At 41.6% G+C, this 19,436-nt stretch overlaps 2 protein-coding genes across 2 annotated transcripts in view; one reads left to right on the forward strand and one right to left on the reverse strand.

Annotated features, from left to right (window-relative positions):
• Positions 1-1,072, reverse strand: part of kcnh8 (potassium voltage-gated channel, subfamily H (eag-related), member 8) — a 36,599-nt gene extending 35,527 nt beyond the window's left edge. Inside the window, exon 1 of the mRNA XM_058047750.2 lies at positions 963-1,072. Coding sequence (XP_057903733.2) covers positions 963-1,038 — 76 coding nt within the window. The 5' untranslated portion in view covers positions 1,039-1,072. The remainder of the gene's footprint in view (positions 1-962) is intronic.
• Positions 1,073-5,329: 4,257 nt separating this feature from the next.
• On the forward strand, positions 5,330-19,206 carry satb1a (SATB homeobox 1a). The gene is made up of 11 exons (XM_058047764.2): positions 5,330-5,695; positions 6,152-6,387; positions 6,643-6,819; positions 7,106-7,232; positions 7,991-8,114; positions 8,908-9,016; positions 10,154-10,680; positions 13,138-13,335; positions 14,012-14,167; positions 15,046-15,240; positions 16,598-19,206. Exons 2-11 carry the CDS (start codon positions 6,165-6,167, stop codon positions 17,396-17,398), a joined length of 2,637 nt encoding a protein of 878 aa, XP_057903747.2. The 5' UTR covers positions 5,330-5,695; positions 6,152-6,164; the 3' UTR covers positions 17,399-19,206.
• Positions 19,207-19,436: the final 230 nt, after the last annotated feature.

Here is a 19,436-nt window from a genome sequence, read left to right on the forward strand (position 1 = left end):
GAGATGCACAACGGACATATACTGTTGCTTGCATATGATTAATATCAGTACTAAGCCAAACCTCTCCAATTAAATTTGATACTATAAAACCTTACAAGACTTCCATACAGCCATTTTATATACATAGCACTTGTCCTCATTAGGGTCACTGGTGAGGAATGGAGTACACCTTGGTAGGTAGGTGGACAACACATTCACACTCATGGACAATTTCTCCAGTTAACCTAACATGCATGCTTTTGAAAACTCAGACTCGAACTCGATTGTGAGAGTGACACGCCAGACACACTATACAGGACTTGCCCCTTGGTAAAAAAAAAAAAAAAGCTGACCAAAATGTGTTTTAAAAAGCCCTAAAGTTTATTATAAGTGCATGTTTTCACATGTCGCCTCTTGGACACTGTCCGTGGTGCTGAAACACTATGTTCTGGTGAAAGAGCCCAGATACTGGAGGAATACAGTACTCGGATAATTCCTCATATCATGGCCTGCTCTGTAAAAACGCCTCACCTTAAGAAATAATACAATTACTTCACCATGTGTCATCCATTTGACCCAAATACAGTGTATTACTGTACAGTACTGAGATAATACGCATTTTCTCATGGTATTGAATCATCAGTAATAGACCCGGAGAAGGGGTTGCTTCTTCCTCCTTTTGAAATATTAGATGCTTCTTGATGTAACTTGATATTTGAAATAAATAAGCCATGACCATGAGTAAATTTGAAATGCACAGTATACATAAAAGTGTATGTACCTTTTATTAAATAAATAGTTTCTGTCATTATATTTATATAGACATTAAACTGTACTGAAGTGTTTTCCAAACAATCAAATCAGTGAAGTTTTAATGACACGCCTGTAATAAACGCTGCATTTCATGTAATACTATACCCCAGAAGTTGAAACCACTAGACAGCTAGACGAGGTGAGAGGAATGTAATGAAAAGCAAACTTACGAGTGCCATCAAAGCGCGTTGCTATAGTGTCCAGAAAGGTGTTCTGCGGTGCAAGTAATCCTTTCATCACAGGCATTTTCCCTGCTTAATGTCGAAGTCCCCATCAAAGTGCGTGAAGAGAGAAGTCGTCCGAACGTGTTGAAGTGCACCCTTTAAAGGTTGGCAGAGCTGCATGCATGTGCACAACGCCGCCTTTCCGTCCCACTCAGCACATATGCGACGCTGGGCCGGGGAAGGTGCGCGCGTAAGGCGCGCTCCAGTGCGTCTGGAGATTCTGTTGCGTGCGTAAATGAAAAAGGAGGAGGTGAAGCCCACAGGTGCGGGACGGGTAATAGCCGGGGGATGACCGTGACAAAGGCGAGGCTGCCTGTCAGCGGGTGGTATTATTATGTCACATGGCGACAATGATCGTCTGTCCACAGCGTGCAATGAATGGTGGGAGACATCCATCACTCTCACTTTGTCAGACCGCGTCCGAAGTCGCCGCCAAAACTTAGAATCCGCATTTTCTGTCAACGCGTTTAACTTTAAAACACCTAATCGGTTTATCGCTTTATTGCTAGAATTTCCTTTGGTGCCGTCACACCACAGAACAATGAACTCAGTGGATAGCCAGTTCATTAGGTACACCTGCACAGACTAATAAACACTTCCAGTATATTTATTATATCATACTGGGAGCTATCACAATTACATATGGTACATGTGGTACATATGGCCTCATAGGTAATACGTTAATTATAGCACGTGCAAATTATTATTATTTTAATTCTTTGTAAATTTAATTAAAAGCACGAGAACAAAACGCTTATAGAATGTTTAATGTCAGAGTTAAAAGTTTAAACCACTTCCTTTGGAGACAGATGGATGACTCCTGAATATGTTTGTGTTGATAGTGGGACTTTTAACCTGTCTCTCTCTGTGTTCCAAGTAAACACACCTGTCCTCAAGTGGACATCTGCTTGACACACACACACGCACACAAGTTTTGAGCGCCACCTGATGGTGAAACTCAAATAGAAAACAGAACTGAACGAGAGCTCATATTCGTTCATGAACGAGTGAAGGCTTGAAAGGTGTTACAGCGCCCTCTTGTGGGAGTGTGTCCACTACGCTGGAGTAGAACGTTCCAGTACAGTATATGTTGGCTCATATCTCCCACATTAAATACCGTATGACTTTAAACATAGTGAGGAGCTGTAGGGCTGTGGACCCAGCAGGCATACTGAAGATACATTTCAAGTGTGTGAAGCTGTGACAGACTTCAATCAGACGGCAATGATGCTTCATTTTATAAGCCATGTGCCAAATGAAAATATAAAATTGACCTATTATTCAAGGCTGTTGGGCAGAAATGTGTTTTAGTATATTTTCCCAAACTGTATATGCATCATAGAGTATAATGTGGTGTGTACTCATAGAAACCACTACACCTGCAGCAGTGGAGCCTGCCAGTGTGATCTATGTATAGTATTATGATGATAATAATACCTTGTCAATACCTTTGTACCTTTCTATTTCTTTCTATTCTTTCTGATTCGGTGGACCATGTTGCTATGAAGGAAGTAGTCCCTGATCACACAATTGAAAGGGTTCCCAAATTGTTTTTAAAAATCCAAACAACATATTTGGTTATGGCGCAGGACCCGTATCATCTAAGAGGAAGAGCCCAGATTGAAAGTACACAGAGTCTATAGAGCACCTGCTTGCGCCCCTTGAGGGTGTGAAAGTTGTGTGGAAGTGAGAGTTAAGCTTGTGTGAGTGACAACAATGCATGTATTATGCGTCTCCCAGTATTTTTTTTTTGGCATAATTGTCTGATTGTGCTATGTGAGTGTGTCCGGAAAGCCTTCTATGAGAAGCTATTACACTGAATATATAGGTGTAAAAATAATATGTAACACAAAGCCTATCAAAGCCTATCATAAATATTTTTCCACCTCACATCCACACAAATCTGAGCTAATTTGGAGCATGTGAGTAGTCGGGTGTTCCCTTGAGAGGAGGGTTATAGTGCTCCGTGTTCTGTGCCATGCACGGGTAACATGCTCAGTGAGCGTGTAATGGCCGTAATTATCATTTTGCGTGCCAGCCTCATTGACAACATATCAAGCCGGTAATAAAGACGAGGGGGAGAAAAATGGTTTTAATGGACATTTATACACATAATGGCATGCGTTATCTCTAACGGTGCACAAAACCGTGCGCATTGTACACACATTTAAGATGAGTAATCTCTATCTTTTTTAGTCGGGATGAATGATGTGTAACCAGCCGTGGTAGCTTTCCGGTTGGAGAGTTTGCAGATTCACTTTGTTTAATTAGTCAAAAGTAGTAGAGTGTGTTCTCCTGCCCTCGGCGTCTCCGATTGGCTGTTCACCAGCACACATACTCAGGCTCTCTCCACTTTGTGATGCCTTCAAAGAACTCCCAGGTTCCACTTCAGAGTTGTGATTTCAGACTTCTCATAGACTTCCCTCATGACTACGCTGTTCCTTCAGGTTTCAAGGTATACAAGACAGTGTTTGTTTTGCTTTATACCAGGGGTCTCAAACTCAATTTACTTGGGGGCCACTGGAGCTCGGGTCTGGGTGAGACTGGGCCGCATCAGGTTTTCAAAAAAAAAACGCATTTATTAAAAACAAAAAATTAAAAAAAAACTTTGCTTTGGTTCCAATTTTCTACAATAAAAGCTCTGATAAAACATTCCACTGTTCTCAAATATCTTACTTTTTATTTTTCTACACAAAATAAGATGAAAAATAAATGAACAAATCAAGAATAAAGAAAATCAATCAGTAATAAATAAATATAATAATAATAATAATAATAAGCAAATAATAAAAACTTAAGAAACCACATATAGTTGGTGGGTAGACAAATTATTTTTTTCAGATTAAAATGAACAAAGCATTATTAGAGCCCTGTAGACATGACAAAACACAACTATAGTCACATTTATACTCTTATTATCTTATCTACTTATCTTTATTTGCAACATATTGCGCAACTGCAGGGTCTTGAGACACATGCTACCTCGCAAACTAGAGAGCTAGCAACCTAAACGGTAGCCTTCAAGTTATTTCCTTTAAACTTAAATAGCAAAAAACTTACCACTTCCCCACGGATAGGGAGGATAACTATTAACAGTTATTTAACCTTTAACATGAACATTAATCAAACGTAATATTTTTTTCTGGGTACATGATACATGGGCCTCAAACTAGTGTCCTGCAGGCCACATTTGGCCCGTGGCCCGCGTGTTTGAGACCCCTGCTTTATACAGTGGAACCTCGGTTTTTCCTACTAATCTATTCCAAAAAGTCAGACGAACACCAAATTGGATGTAAACCAAAGCAATTTTGCTTTCCAGACACCCTCCATCCCTCATTTATCACGGTTAATTCGGTCTGTGAAGTAGGCTGCCTTCTTTATAAATGGAATATTTTCATAATTAGACCTGTTTAACATTATTAGAACCCCCGCAGACATGAATTAACACCCCTATAGTCACCTTTACACACACATTACCAAATATAGTAGACATAATAGACATTTAAGACCTCAATACGACATATTGACACACACGTAAGCATTGGGAGAGTCACACCGAGTACTTCCTGCAGTAACTATTGTCTGATTGATGTAACATCACTGACACCTAGTGACCATTGTAGAATATTACATATCAGCGGCATGTACTTGAATGTGTCTTCTGAATGCATTATATTTTACTACATTTAGCTATTTTTATGTTTGATGTAGGCCAGAAATCTGAAATCATCCACAATCCTTTTGTGAGGCTTTCTATTTTCTGTGCGTTATAAATACATATTCAAAAACGTGTCCAAACACATCTTCTAGGTACTCCGATTGATACTGGTACTGGTGCAGGCTGCCTTTGGTTGTGATCCACTTTGTTGCCATGGAGAACTCCAGTACCCCAAAGTCAATAATACTTACCAACATGATGCCAATAAATAATTTAAAATGTCATTAAATAATTGAAAAGGTCATGAAATATATAAATCAGCCATGGAATAAATCATTCATAAATAAGTTCAATTTAATTATTTTCTCCATTTAATTAATGATTGCACAATTTAATTAATCCTTTCACGTTTTAATTAATTATTCCGTATTTTTTGTCATCTATTGAGTTGGCTTTGTATTTATTGAATTTTGGCGCACATAAAAAATACATAATGCACAGCATGCTGCAGAATATAATACATAGATTTATGCGCAATTGTCACATTTAATACATTTATGGGGCGCGCTAGTGAATTCATTATTACACCATATGCTAATGCAGCTGGTGTGTGTGTGTGTGTGTGTGTCTCTCTCCCCCCCCTCTCTCTCTCCGGGTACACACTGTGGTCTTTGGAGTAGAACCAGCAAAACAACTGGCCGTGTGCACGCCTATAAATATGCTAGGAGGAGCGTGCACACTGCAGGCTGTGCCGTGTATTGTTCTCCGCACACAGGGGGTGGATTCTCGCCGCGCTCATTCGTCGTCACACCACAACACCGAGCCTCAGTGGGTGAAGGAACGTTGCAAGGAGGGGAATGTTTGGAGGAGGTGCAGCGGAACTACACGGACTCTCGGTGCGTCGACGTTGATCAGACGATCAGGGAAATTACAAACGGTTCTGCTGGTGCACATCATCAGGACGCACGGTAGCGGAGGGTGTCTGCAGGGTTGAGCATGCACGCTGGAGCGACTAATACAGGTTGGGTGTTTTTTGGTTGTTTTTTGTACTAAACTTTCATGGATAAAAGCAAACCCCAGTGATTTGGGTGCATTTTGGTGCTGCAGATGAACTGGATGCTTGCAAATAAATGACAGTGGGTCTATCATGGAGAATTGTACTTTTAGTTGAAGGTCACATTTACAGTAGCTCTAGGTAGAATTTAATGAGATATTACACAGTTACAATCATGAAATAGTGGATAGACCCACACAAGTACCAAGTACCTCATATAGAAAGTTTCTACTGCTCTGTTTTGGTTTAATTATTAGTATTATCACTTGATAATACTGATAATACTTAGGGGATATAGTACTAGAAACAGCCCATCATTAGCGGTTCTTGTCAGTATAGCTGCAAAAACTGAGGCAGGGTAACACAGCACACCGACAAGTCAATAAAAGCATGCACTCACTGTGAAGGTCTTTGTGCATGCAGTGTGACTCCACAGATGGACCCCCTGTGTAATGGAGCCAAGAAACCAGAGGGCGCCGATCCGACCGCAGACCCTCGGCCTCCTCCTGCCAAGATGGTCCGTCTGGAGCAACATGGAGCTCCTGGATGCTCTGTGCTGCAAGACAGGAACGTGCAAGGCAGTCCAGGGACTAAAACCCCTTTTCTGGTCCAGAAACCTTCCTCAGGGAAGCAACAGCATAAGACCTCCCAGTTGAGAGGTATAGTATCTTCTGAAACTCAAATGTGTCTGCTGGAAAATAACTTATTAACGCTTTAAATATATATTTTTTGTATTATTTATATGCTCATAAATGATTAAAGCCCTGTCTAAGAATAAAAGGTATGAATTGAATTCTATTTTAGATGATTCTTCTTATAAATAACCTAACCCATTCATCTTGACTGCAGTCTAGCACAGGACCACTTCAAGCCATAAGAAATATGCCTTCCCATTTGTCACACTGTTACACCAGGAAGCTCCCTGCCTGTGTTCTGTGTGGTGGAGCACATGGAAAGTCCAGTGGAGGGAGAGAGGAAAGACGAGCATGCAGAATATGTTCTGATCAAGAGGGATCTGCTGTTCAACCAGCTCATAGAGATGGCCCTGCTAACACTGGGATACTCTCACAGCTCGGCTGCTCAGGCCAAAGGTACACAGCACATACTATGTATATGGGATCCAATACAAGCATGTGTTTGCTATCATAAGCGGTGGTGACTCCACAGCAGAGCGTTTCCATCAAGCAAGCAAAAAATACGACTATGTGGGCAGATAATCAGGGTACTAATAATCATAATTGCCATAAAAACATAATAATACGATTTTAGCAGGATCACATCGGCGACTTTCTTTCAGTGGCAGATGAAGGAGACGAGACGGTTTCCTCTTGAGAAGCTTATCAAAATGTATGAGTTGAGCATTTGCATGTGTGTCAGGTTTGATCCAGGTGGGCAGATGGAATCCTATGCCTCTCTCAAGCGTGACAGATGCTCCAGATGCCACGGTGGCCGAGATGCTGCAGGACGTTCATCATGTTATTACCCTTAAGATACAGCTCCAAAGGTATGCCCTATATGTTTGCACTCTGCATGCTTGCCCTGCTCACTGTCGTTCACTATTACGTTATGTTATATGCTGTTTAACATAACATAGCCATGCGATGATGATGTTATGCTATGTTTACGGCTGTCAAAAATAACCGCAGTAACTAATTTACTTTATTCATTGTGTTACACTTTTTAGTGTAAATAGCGCATGTGCACTAGAGCGAGCATGCCCCTCTGTTATGACGGCAGACGGAAGCACAGTGGAGCGTCCCCACACACTCACATAGAATCTGGCGCTCTTTTCTAACTAACACATGAACAGCACCATTCCAACACAATTTACTGTATGTATTCGTAACTTTTAATTCAAATGTACAATTTGCTTCCTTTATGCTGGAAAATACACTGAAAACAAGTACATTTACCTTTAAATTATGTGATGTCTTTGAACGCAAACCCTCATGGCTCATAATAACATGGTTTAAAGTGTGATTCAAATGTTCTGCTACTGTTAAAGAATAGTGTCAGACAAATACTGTAGATTTTTAGACTTGTGTGGTATCATCCTGTCCTGTCACACATAGTTGCAATGGTGATTAATCACGATTAATTAATTTTACAACAGATTAATCTGATTAAAAATTGTAATCATTTGACAGCCGTAGACATGTTATGTTATGTCATGTCATATGGTGTCTTGTCATGGTATGTTATGTCGGGCTGTGCTATGCTATGCTATTTTTTTGCTATTAAGTGCTAATGTTATTTATCTAGCTGCTCCAGACTGGAGGACTTGCCAGCAGAGCAGTGGACTCACTCAACAGTCAGGAACGCACTAAAGGAGCTCCTCAAGGACATGAACCAGAGCTCATTGGCAAAGGAGTGTCCTCTGTCTCAGGTATAACACACACACACACACACACACACACACTCACACATGCACTTGCTGGCTGCGCCGTGACCCGTGTGTGTTTGCACCTATCTCTTTGACAAATGACACCAACTGCGTGGGCCAAGAGTTAGACGGGAAGTCCAGATGCAGAGCTAGATAAGACAGAGTGTACACGACACTGACGATAGCTAACCCTGTCATGGTCTCACATGGATTTATGAATGCAATATTTTGAGGTGAGCACTTTAAAAATAGCTGTAATTATCAGCTTAATCTATCTGTTATTCCCTAGAGGCCTATAGGACACCAAAAGATAAGAGAAATTGCTCACTATCTCTTATCTCCCTCCCCTTATTCCTTCTATCTCTGAGACCAGTCTTCCCTCCCCCCATCTTTACTGCCTCGCTCCCCTTCCCCTCCCGCCTGTTTGCAAGACGCAGATTAAAATAAATATGAGAAGATGAAAGGTGTAATCAGATGTAAAGATGGCACAGGATAGTCTCAGGGGAAAATGTGTGTGTGTGTGTGTGTGTGTGTGGTAAAACAGCTAAAGATACACATAGTCTCACATGACCCCTGATTACATCCACGCATGCACTACGCATGCATGCATACACAAAAAAGCATATGCACAGCCCACCAGCACACTCATACATCTTTATGATCTTATTTACCTTTGGGCTGGTTTTTAATAAAACACACACATGCGTTCATTAATATCAGCTGTGTGAACAGCTGAGACACATCGCAGGAGCTGTGCCAACGCGATGTTCATGTCTATTGTCCTCTCTTATTCCAGAGCATGATATCATCCATAGTGAATTGCACTTACTATGCCAACGTCTCTGCGGCCAAATGTCAGGAGTTTGGCCGATGGTACAAGCACTTCAAGACATCCAAATGCAACAGTAAGTCAACTGACAGTGTCTCAAACCTGTACAGCAGGGCTCTCAAACTCAATTTACCTGGGGGCCACTGGAGCTAAGGTCTGGGCAAGGCTGAGCCGCATCAGGTTTTCCCAAAAAAAAACAAAAAAATGCATTTATTAAAAACAGAAAAATATACAAACTTTTTCAGTGCTTTGGTTCCGATTTTCTACAAGAAAAGCTCTGATAAAACATTCCACTGTTCTCAAATATCTTAATTTTTATTTTTCTGCACAAAATAAGATGAAAAATAAATAAACAAATCAAGAATAAAGAAAATCATAAATAAATATAATAATAATTAAACGGCAAATAATCAAAACTTAAGAGACCACATATAGTTGGTGGGTAGACAAATTATTTTTTTCAGATTAAAATGAACAAAGCATTATTAGAGCCCTGTAGACATGACAAAACACGACTATAGTCACATTTATACTCTTTTTATTTACAACATATTGCGCAACTGCAGGGTCTTGAGACACATGCTAACTCGCAAACTAGAGAGCTAGCGACCTAAACGGTAGCCTTCAAGTTATTTCCTTTAAACTTAAATAGCTAAAAATTTACCACTTCCACACGGATAGGGAGGATAACTGTTAACAGTTATTTAACCTTTAACATGAACATTAATCAAACGTAATATTTTTTTCGGGGTACATGATACCATACAGCATCCATGTCAAACTTGCGTGGGCCGCACTAACATTAAACTTTCATATCGAGGCGGGGGCCTCAAACTAGTGTCCTGCGGGCCGCAGACCCCTGCTGTACAGCATATGAAAAAAAACAAACATCTTAGGACATCCCTTTTAATGTATGAATGAGTTGACACCTTGAAGCAGGGGTATGCTTTAAGGAACATGTGCCAAATCTATCCATTCATTTTGTTTACTAATATTCTTGTGGTGTCACCACGTAACTTTACATTGAATAAATTGTCCCCGAACTACCCCTTGGAGACCCTCACTATAACGTCATTGACAGACAGCAAACAGCACATTCTAATAAGATTTGCAAACCTGAAAAAAACAACACAGAACTGGTTCAAATCTTCATGTTTTGGTTCCATACTACAATCTGTGTCTAAAATATTTATCCTGCTCGTTTCTTCCCTAGGCATTGAGAGCTTCTCAGACCAGCCGTCCCACGTTTCCATCACTCAGCAGCCCGTCACCAGCGCTCCAGCTGATCAGAGCCTTCTTTACCTCCATGGAGGGATGACCAACATCGTGGCCGGAGCCTCCCCTCACAGCATTTGTAACTCCGGGTTGCTAACCCAAACCCTCAGCAGGTCTCAGCAGCAAGTCATGACTCAGTTCCTGAACCAACAATACGCTGTCAGCCTCATGTTAGCAGGCCAGGGACTTTCACCAACCCCACAACAGTATCTCAACCACCCACCTGTAGGGAGGTCTCCCGCGAAGATTTTCCCCAAAGCACCAGACCCCCAAGGCCCCCAAGGCCCTCAGCAGGCTCAATGTGGCCCAGATGGAGGGGCTTCGGCCGGGTTGCAACACCAGACGGGGTCTGGGCTGGTGTCTGTGGATGTGCCGTGTGACATCTACCACTGCGTACGGGAGGAAATGAAGAGGGCGGGGATTTCACAAGCCATCTTTGCACGGGTGGCTTTCAACAGGACCCAGGTATGAATTGAGGGGGAGTATGGAGGGTGTGATGTTTGTTTACTCTTTACTCAAGTTTGTATGAAATTATAAGTTTGTGAAGTTGAAAATATACAAGAACTTCATTTTCAACTTTAATAATGATTCGGAGTGCATGAGAAAGTGGAAAGGAAAGCGGTCTTTGATCACATTGTCATTTATTAACAGGTATACCGTTGTCCCTCGCCACTTTGCGATTGATAAATCATGCCATTTTGTAGTTGAATACGGCCTTTTATTAGTCAAAAACATATGCACATTTAAGCTAATGTGACTTAGTTTTGGGGCTAAATTAATTTTCAAGCAGAAAAATGGCTAATTGATTTACAATACAAATTCAAAACACACATTCAAAAATGCTGACATAGGTATTTTATGCTGGCAATGTTCTAATGTTTGATGAGACACACAAGCACCAGACTTGATCGCCAGAACCCACAGCAAGCTGAAATTAACTCTTGCCGTCATTTCCTGTCCACCACCCACTCTCCTCCCCGAGGGAACACATTTTTCACGAAGCACACTAGCACAAGTTATTTACTCTTATTATGTCTACTATATTGGGTAATATGAGTCTAAAGGTGATTGTAGGGGTGTTATTTCATGCCGAGAGGGCTCTAATGGTGTTATGAACCATCCTTAGAAAGTCAACAGGTTTTGGATACTCAAACTACAAAAGTTTTCCATTTATAAATAAAGAATCCTACACAGATGCAATGGAACCAATATGTAATACCGGCTCTAACAGGAACACACACACACACACAAATGACAGATGAGTAGCGTGACATATAATTTACATGCTACGGAGACCGAAATGATAGCGGTGTCGATTTTAAAACCATCCACTGCAAAGTCTGTTGTCAAACTTTAAGACTTCAAAATGTTTTGCCATGTAAACAAACAAAACATTTTAAAAAATCAGTTTTAAGTTAAAAAAAATAGGGTTTTGTTAGTTGTTTATGGATGTAGTGTTTGTCATTACGCAGCTCTGTACGGTGGCGAGCTAAAGTGAAGCGCAACACTTAGTATAATGTGGCTGTAGAGTGTTTCCATTTCGGTGTGGCCTTTTTACCGCAATGCCCCTTCCCTCATTTGCATGTGCACGCCTAGTTGTGCCAGCTCTCTGCAGCAAGAATCTGGTGCCAACACTGAAGCAGCTGCTGGCTAACTAATCACAAACCCTTGGAGAAATCCTTTCTCCCTCTCTACCTCCTTGTCCCTTCGTTTTGCCATTCTTCATTCCCGTCCCTCCGCTACCTTTTCCTCTCCATTTGACCTATCATCGTCAATCTCTTTTCTAATCGTTCGCATTTTCCAAATCTCATATAATAATATTAAAAAGCCACATTAGCTGAGGCTATTTTGCATTCACCACCACGCCCCGAGGAATGTGGCCTCGAAGGAGGCTTGTTAATATTATTATCATCATTATCATTTTCATCACAATAAGCAGAGCTAGCTATTATCCACGCCCATGTTTTCCCCCAATGCCAGCTCCAGAGTTCTCCAGTGTCGGCCGTACAAGTTGGCATCGGTCCAAGATGCCATCAAGGAGCGGAGGGATCGTTTGTCATGTTTAGGAAGATAGAGGGTTTGTTGGGTGGATCTGAGGATAATATGAATACCAAGCCTGTTTGCTCTCAAGCTTTCTAACTCTTAGCATAACATTTCATTTCTTTTCCAGGAACAAAATCCCTAGAATCCACACTTCATGTTTTACGGCTTACCCATATACAGCCACAATATGCCCAGAATAATGCCAGCATGCAGCTGGCTCGTGACCATCGGGAATGATAAACCCAATCAATTAGATCCAGAGATGGATATAAAGAGCTTTTGAATAAGTCTCTCAAATACGTCTTTAAAACCAATGAGAACCTTTGCATAGAGATCATGAGTCTGGAACTGACTCAACTCCTTTTGTGTATAATTATTTGATTTTAATTATTGATGCAAGTCAACGCCCATCAGAACTGCATTTGAACCTGACTTACAATTAGAAATAACATGTTTTTAAAGTTACTAACCTAAATGTTCTGAATTCCTGTAAAGGTTTTTGGAGGTGCCATTTCAATTGTTGATTAGTACCTATTTTTTTAAATATTTAATTTTATTTAAAATATTTAATATTTTGACTCCAAATTGTCCATGAATGTGAATGTGAATGGTTGTTTGTCTATATGTGCCCTGTGATTGGCTGGCAACCAGTCCAGGGTGTATCCCGCCTTTTGCCCGAAGACAGCTGGGATAGGCTACAGCACCCCCCGCGACCCTTGTGAGGAAAAAGCGGTAGAAAATGAATGAATGAATGAATATTTAATATTTTTTAAATAATTAATTTTTCAAAAGCCATCCCTCTTGGTAGCAGCAATTTTTGATGATTTTCACCAGTATTCTCAAATTTCTAATTGGATCAAACATTCTTGTCTCCTGTAGGGCTTGCTCTCAGAGATTCTACGAAAGGAGGAGGACCCAAAAAACGCCTCCCAATCTCTCCTGGTCAACCTGCGGGCTATGCATAGCTTCCTGCAGCTCCCCGAGGCGGAACGAGAGCGCTTCTACCAGGAAGAGAAAGAAAGAAGCCTGACTGGATTTACACCGAGCAGCAACAACACGCCGCCAAGATGCACGCAGGTCACATTCTCATAAACATGTAGAAACAGTAATTATGTCAACGGCACGCACAAATAATGCCGTGGTCCGGGGCGTATTATTGTTATATTTATGGGCGCCATTGCAATGCACATACATTACTATCCTCTTGGTATCATTCTTATTTAATATCATACTGAATATGTCGAAGGTAATACAGCTTTTGCCACTGGAAAAGTAAAACAAAAATGCATGGCCCGACTCAGTCGCATCTCTATCGCTATGGCAACCAACACACGTTGCATTAACGCACCAACGCCAGAAAACCCTTCGACCAATTGCACCATTGTGTCCTACAATAACTGAAACACACCCTTGTAACTTAAAGACAATACTTTGAGTCAGCAGACTTGTGCTAAGATTGTAAATCATCCATTGAGGCTGCCCATTCCCCGGTGCCATTACCATGGCAACCACCAATTACACAGCGGTGCTTTTTATCAGCGCACAATAAAAATGCTGATTAAACTAATACAGTCCATAACATATAGAACCTGAATAGGCTGCAGCATGCAGGGTCCGAGATGACCACAATGTATCCAATCAGACATTTGCATGGATGGTGGATGAACTATTATTTTTCATAAATGTGCATTGGCCAGCTGTCTCCTTCCAATTCCAATTATTTAAATCCAGTGCCATATTTTCCACCCCGTAGGCCAGACTTTCACCGGTGACAGCAGACAGAAGTTTGAGAACAGACAGCTGCGTTCTCAACGTTAGCGCCTCCATCTATGAAGAGATCCAGCACGAAATGAGGCGAGCCAAGGTGTCACAGGCTTTGTTTGCAAAGGTGGCCGCATCCAAGAGTCAGGTACTCATTTCTGCTTTCCGCTTGGGGAAGACGTAGCCCTTTAAAAGTGCATATTCTTTATCCGTAAGATCTCTTTTGTTAGTGTGTAAGGATGATAAAGCAGCAGCTGTACAGGCCTACCATTAGTGCAGCCGACAGCTATTGTGGCCAAAATAATCACTTTAATAGTCGCCATTGAAAAGAAATTGCAAGTACAACCACACACACACACACACATACAGCTTGCTTATTTATGACTATACTGTATATGTACTGTATAGCATGCATGCAAGCTGAAAGGAAATACGCACACAAGCACGGGATGAATGTTTATTGTTTTCATTTTTATGGCAGCCCCATAAGCTTGTTATTGCTTTTGTTTGGAGGATAATTTCCCTTCATGGAAATGGAGGAAAGATTCTTTTCTTCCTTTCTCCTCTCTCCCTTTCCTTCTGTTGATGTCTGGTATCATCAAGATGCATAGAGGTCATTCAGGCGTCGTCACACTAAAAGCAGGTGGTCCGACATCCCCCTAGGTTCTTCTTCTCTGGCTTTATTGGAATAATACTATGATTTACCCCGCTCTCTCTCTCTGTATTAGCCGGCTGTTTGGCAGGCAGATCCATGCTGGATCTTCCTGTTCTATCTTCACTGTGCATCTGGATGGTATTGTGTGCTGGTGTTGGGTAAAAGCCACGGTTTTTGTGCATTGCATCTGTGCTATAGTGTTTGTGAATTGCTTTTGGCCTGTTTATAAATGCACGCTTGTGAAATTAGTTTCATAGAGCTCTGGGAAGAGTACAGTCTGCAGTGTAAGATTGTAAATGGGCAAAATAAGAAAGATTACTTTCTTTTTTTTTCCTTCAAAGCGCTACAAAGCTATAACTCCATTTCTGCAGGGATGGCTGTGCGAGCTTCTACGTTGGAAGGAAGATCCAAGTCCGGAGAACCGAACCTTATGGGATAACCTGTGCATGATCCGGCGTTTCCTGAGCCTGTCCCAGTTGGAAAGAGACGCCATATACGAGCAGGAGAGCATCCCATTACAGAACTGCACTGACAGACGTACGCTGCTCAGCAATGACAATGCACTGGTAAGGTGGCAAACACATGCACGGGCGCTATTATTAGATTCAATCACATTATGAATTCACGTATAATTGTGCTTGAGCATAAAATAATCACATTGAAAGGCTTCTGATTCACTTAAATGTCTAATTATTCTCAGTGGTATGCCACCCTTGACCAACAATGACACGGTGGCCTAAGCCTGCATCAATGCTGCATTTCTTAAATGATGTGATGATGTCACCACCACCATCATGAACATATACAACAAACCTAACTGAAATAACGCAAACCACATCATTCATTCATTTTCTACCGCTCATCCTCACAAGGGTTGCGGGGGTGCTGGAGCCTATCCCAGCTGTCTTCGGGCGAGAGGTGGGGTACACCCTGGACTGGTCTCCAGCCAATCACAGAGCACATTTGTATAGACAAACAACCATGGTGTTTGGGGTGCTTGTTGGGAAACTTTCATTCATTCATTCATTTTCTATCGCTTTTTCCTCACGAGGGTCGCGGGGGTGCTGGAGCCTATCCCAGCTGTCTTCGGGCGAGAGGTGGGGTACACCCTGGACTGGTCTCCAGCCAATCACAGAGCACATTTGTATAGACAAACAACCATGGTGTTTGGGGTGCTTGTTGGGAAACTTTCATTCATTCATTCATTTTCTATTGCTTTTTCCTCACGAGGGTCGCGGGGGTGCTGGAGCCTATCCCAGCTGTCTTCGGGCGAGAGGTGGGGTACACCCTGGACTGGTCGCCAGCCAATCACAGGGCACATACGTATAGACAAACAACCATGGTGTTTGGGGTGCATGTTGGGAAACTTGTGGACCATTTTCCAAAGCAAAGGGATAACGCTGTGCTTCAGATTGTGACATTATGTGTCGGAATTCATGTCTCCAGCAGCAGCACTCATGCAATCGCAGCCCATGACACTACCACCACTATGCTTGACTGTAGGCAAGGCACAATTATCGAATGGCAGTGTGTCATTTTCAGTGCCTGGTAAATCTATACTGAATATGCCAGTATATCCACCTGTCATTTCTATAGTATTCTGGAATGAATATGGTTTCTAAATGTGAGGAGTGTCCTCCACACTTTTGTGGGATACTGTACATGTGTGGGAGGAGTGAGTGCAGCTACCATTAATGACTCCCATGATGCATTGGGGCTGCATTTGCCCTGCAGGATGTTGCAATATTAAACAGAGCTTTAGTGCACACCCCAAATTAGCAGTCTGACATCGGATGACACCATGCTATTTGTAGTTGTTTTATAAGTGTAATTGAAATGTTGTGATAATAGTAGAAAATATCATGAAGTGAAGTTTTAAAATGCTATTTCCGATGGAAAATGTGTACTTTCTTCCTCCCATAGTATCAACGCAACTCTCTGCTGCCACAGCAACACCATCTTCAACCTCATCAACCCTTGCATCCAGAAGCAGGACCTCATTTGTCTCCACGACAACCATGCACTGCATCACCGGCTGAGTTGGAGCCTGCGGGAAACTGGGGGTTTTTGAGGGTCAGTGTGCACGGCCAGGGCAGTAGCAACGGGGAGGATTCACTTGAGGGGCGAGTAGGAGGAGATTTTGATTTGGGCTGGAATTGTCCAAAAGTGGAGGACAAGGATGCAGACAACTACAAGCAGTTGGCTGGTGGAGAAGGGGTAGAAGATACAACATTGAAAGAAAAGCTTCAAGTGAAGTGGCCCAGTTTGAAGGATGAGCATGGTGATAGATTTGGGATTTGCACCAAAGCAGATCATGAAGAGCAGGCCCAGCATTTGGGATTACCAGTGTCCCATGAAGCCCTGGGCATTTTGCAGAGCTTCATCCAAGACGTGGGCCTCAACCCAGACGAGGAGGCGGTCCACACCCTGTCAGCTCAGCTGGATCTGCCCAAACATATCATCCGTAGCTTCTTCAGCAGCCAAGACCACATACCCATTGGCCCACACGGTCAGTGCTGCAGTCAGATCCAAAAACACAGACAAGAGCATGGCTGCGCAGTCAAAAGAACTGAGCAACAGGAGCAGGAGATAAAAACTGAAACAGGAGAAGTGAAGCAGGACGAAAGACAAATGGAGAGACATGACACAATGAAGGTAATTACTTTGAAAGGGTTGGATATGAGCACTCAAACCATCCCCACGATGAAAGAGGAAGATGTCTAACCCAAACATTTTAGGGTATATTGAGCCATAAGATATTGGCAAGATGTTCCATTTTAGGACCATCATGCTGTGTTTTTGAGTCCTTCAAGATCTAGTTCAGACACACTGTGCTTGTTTTTCCTGTTTTGACTGATATGCATCACACTTTGACTGTATGTGCAGTCGGGCTGCACCATTCTGCAAAAAAATGTGAATGATGGTTTTCTTGCTGAAAATTGAGAATACGATTCTCGGGGAAGGTTGTATTTTTTTCCACACAGGGCCTTGGCACATTTCAAGAAATCACATTTTCATTCAAATTCATGATGATTATCATCATTATTATAATTAGAATCCTCCTCCAATGGTCTTTCTTGAGTTGATGGGGGACTTTCTTGACAGAAATGAATAGGAAAAACTGAAAATAATCCATCAAGTGTTCCTCATTCCACAGTACATTTGTGCACGTTATGAGGAAAATGTCATGCAGTCGAACCTCCTGTGAGCAGATGAAGCAAGCCTCGCCGGTGGTGTAGGTTGTCGGCGGGTAGAACCGGGCTAGAAGAACCAACATGTTGGGAGACAGAGATAGTGAAGAGGAAGTTTCATCCGCATGAGTCCTTAAATGCAACAGCGGCAATTGTGAGGTAACATTTTTTTGTCATTTTGAAATTAGATTGCATGTTTTCCTCTGTTGTTTTTGTGCGGCCCTAACCAACGTGCAGGCATCATGAACCACCATGTAGCGACTTCTCCATGGAAGTATGACACATCACCAAAAGAAACGTGTTCCCATAATAATGCTGTTTTTTTCTTGTAATCCATGACTTTACTATCTTTCATTCATATTTATAATGTGCTCTGTGGCAGTCACATGTACCTTTTCCTGCTGCATTCATGTCTTGGTTTTATTTGAATCACCAGCCCTGCTATTTGGATCTGTGTGGATATGTAGCACTTCAAACCGGTCCTTAATAAATAACTCAATAATAATATATTTATTAATCAGACCAAGACTCATGCTGAATTATTTATCGTTTAACCAACGTATAATTTATCCAGGAGCATGTGGAGTGCTTCATATTTGGTGAGTCTCATGTTGCATGGTCTAAATCGAAATAGCGGTCCGATATAATAATAATTCTGAGAGTATAATATATCTTGTGGCTAAAAAAAAATCCAACATTCCAGTGAATATTTTCTGCATTTCCCCATAAATACTGTTCTATGCTGATCACAAGGTCTATTTGTGGCATTGCATCGTTCTCTACAATGCCACTAGTGTCTATCTTTAGTCTGTTTGCAGTATTGTATTATTTTGAGAAATGTCTCTGTCTGCCCCTGGCTGTCATGATATGGCTCCCTTACTGAACTGCAATAGTAACAATTCAACTGAACACACGTTTCCATGGTGACACTTATTTCACCAGGGCCAACGAGAGGTCATGAAAGCCTCATCATCAATACTATTAGCAATAATAACAATGATAATGGCGCTTGTGAAATGCAGTGTGAGCAAAGGTGATGATCGTCAATAAATGTGTTTCATTTCGTAACTGCCACCCCCCCCTCCCTCAAATAACCATAATTTTGCTTTATTTGGTGTCTGTTGGAAGCACCTTGTTGTGGAGAAAGTGCTCATTTGCTTAGAAATGTCTGTAATTAAGACTTCATAAAACTGTCCTAATGAATCCTCATCAAGCGGGTCTATTTCTCTTCTGCATTTTCTGGCAACATCACTCACAATCTCCGATGAAATATCTATAATTCATGTGCGTTTCCTATTGCATTTGACTCCAAATGACTATATTGCTGTTACTGTCTGAGTACCACCCTTTAAATTATGATTACGACAATGATGTTCTTGTGCCTATTTGAGTGTTTTTTAATGGGATTATCACATTCACACTCACTATGCCAAAGATATATTTACAAGTTTAATAGTACTTCATATTATCCTAACTGAAACGCAAAAATGGGCAATTCAGCAGAAATAGTTGGGAAAATTGCACATTGAGTTTACCTGCAGCCTCTTACGTCATCAACATGGTCATGTGAC

This window comes from Doryrhamphus excisus, linkage group LG7, assembly GCF_037039965.1.
Source record: "Doryrhamphus excisus strain RoL-2023G ecotype Guam linkage group LG7, RoL_Dexc_Guam_v1.1, whole genome shotgun sequence".
NCBI classification, from domain to species: Eukaryota; Metazoa; Chordata; class Actinopteri; order Syngnathiformes; family Syngnathidae; genus Doryrhamphus; species Doryrhamphus excisus.

What these genes read in the sequence shown, in the direction of transcription:
- satb1a (XM_058047764.2), top strand. Translation starts at nt 6,165, where the DNA reads ATGGACCCCCTGTGTAATGGAGCCAAGAAACCAGAGGGCGCCGATCCG. An exon ending in CTTAAGATACAGCTCCAAAG is followed by an intron (nt 7,233 to 7,990) that starts GTATGCCCTATA and finishes TTATTTATCTAG; the next exon opens with CTGCTCCAGACTGGAGGACT. An exon ending in TGGCCGCATCCAAGAGTCAG is followed by an intron (nt 14,168 to 15,045) that starts GTACTCATTTCT and finishes CCATTTCTGCAG; the next exon opens with GGATGGCTGTGCGAGCTTCT.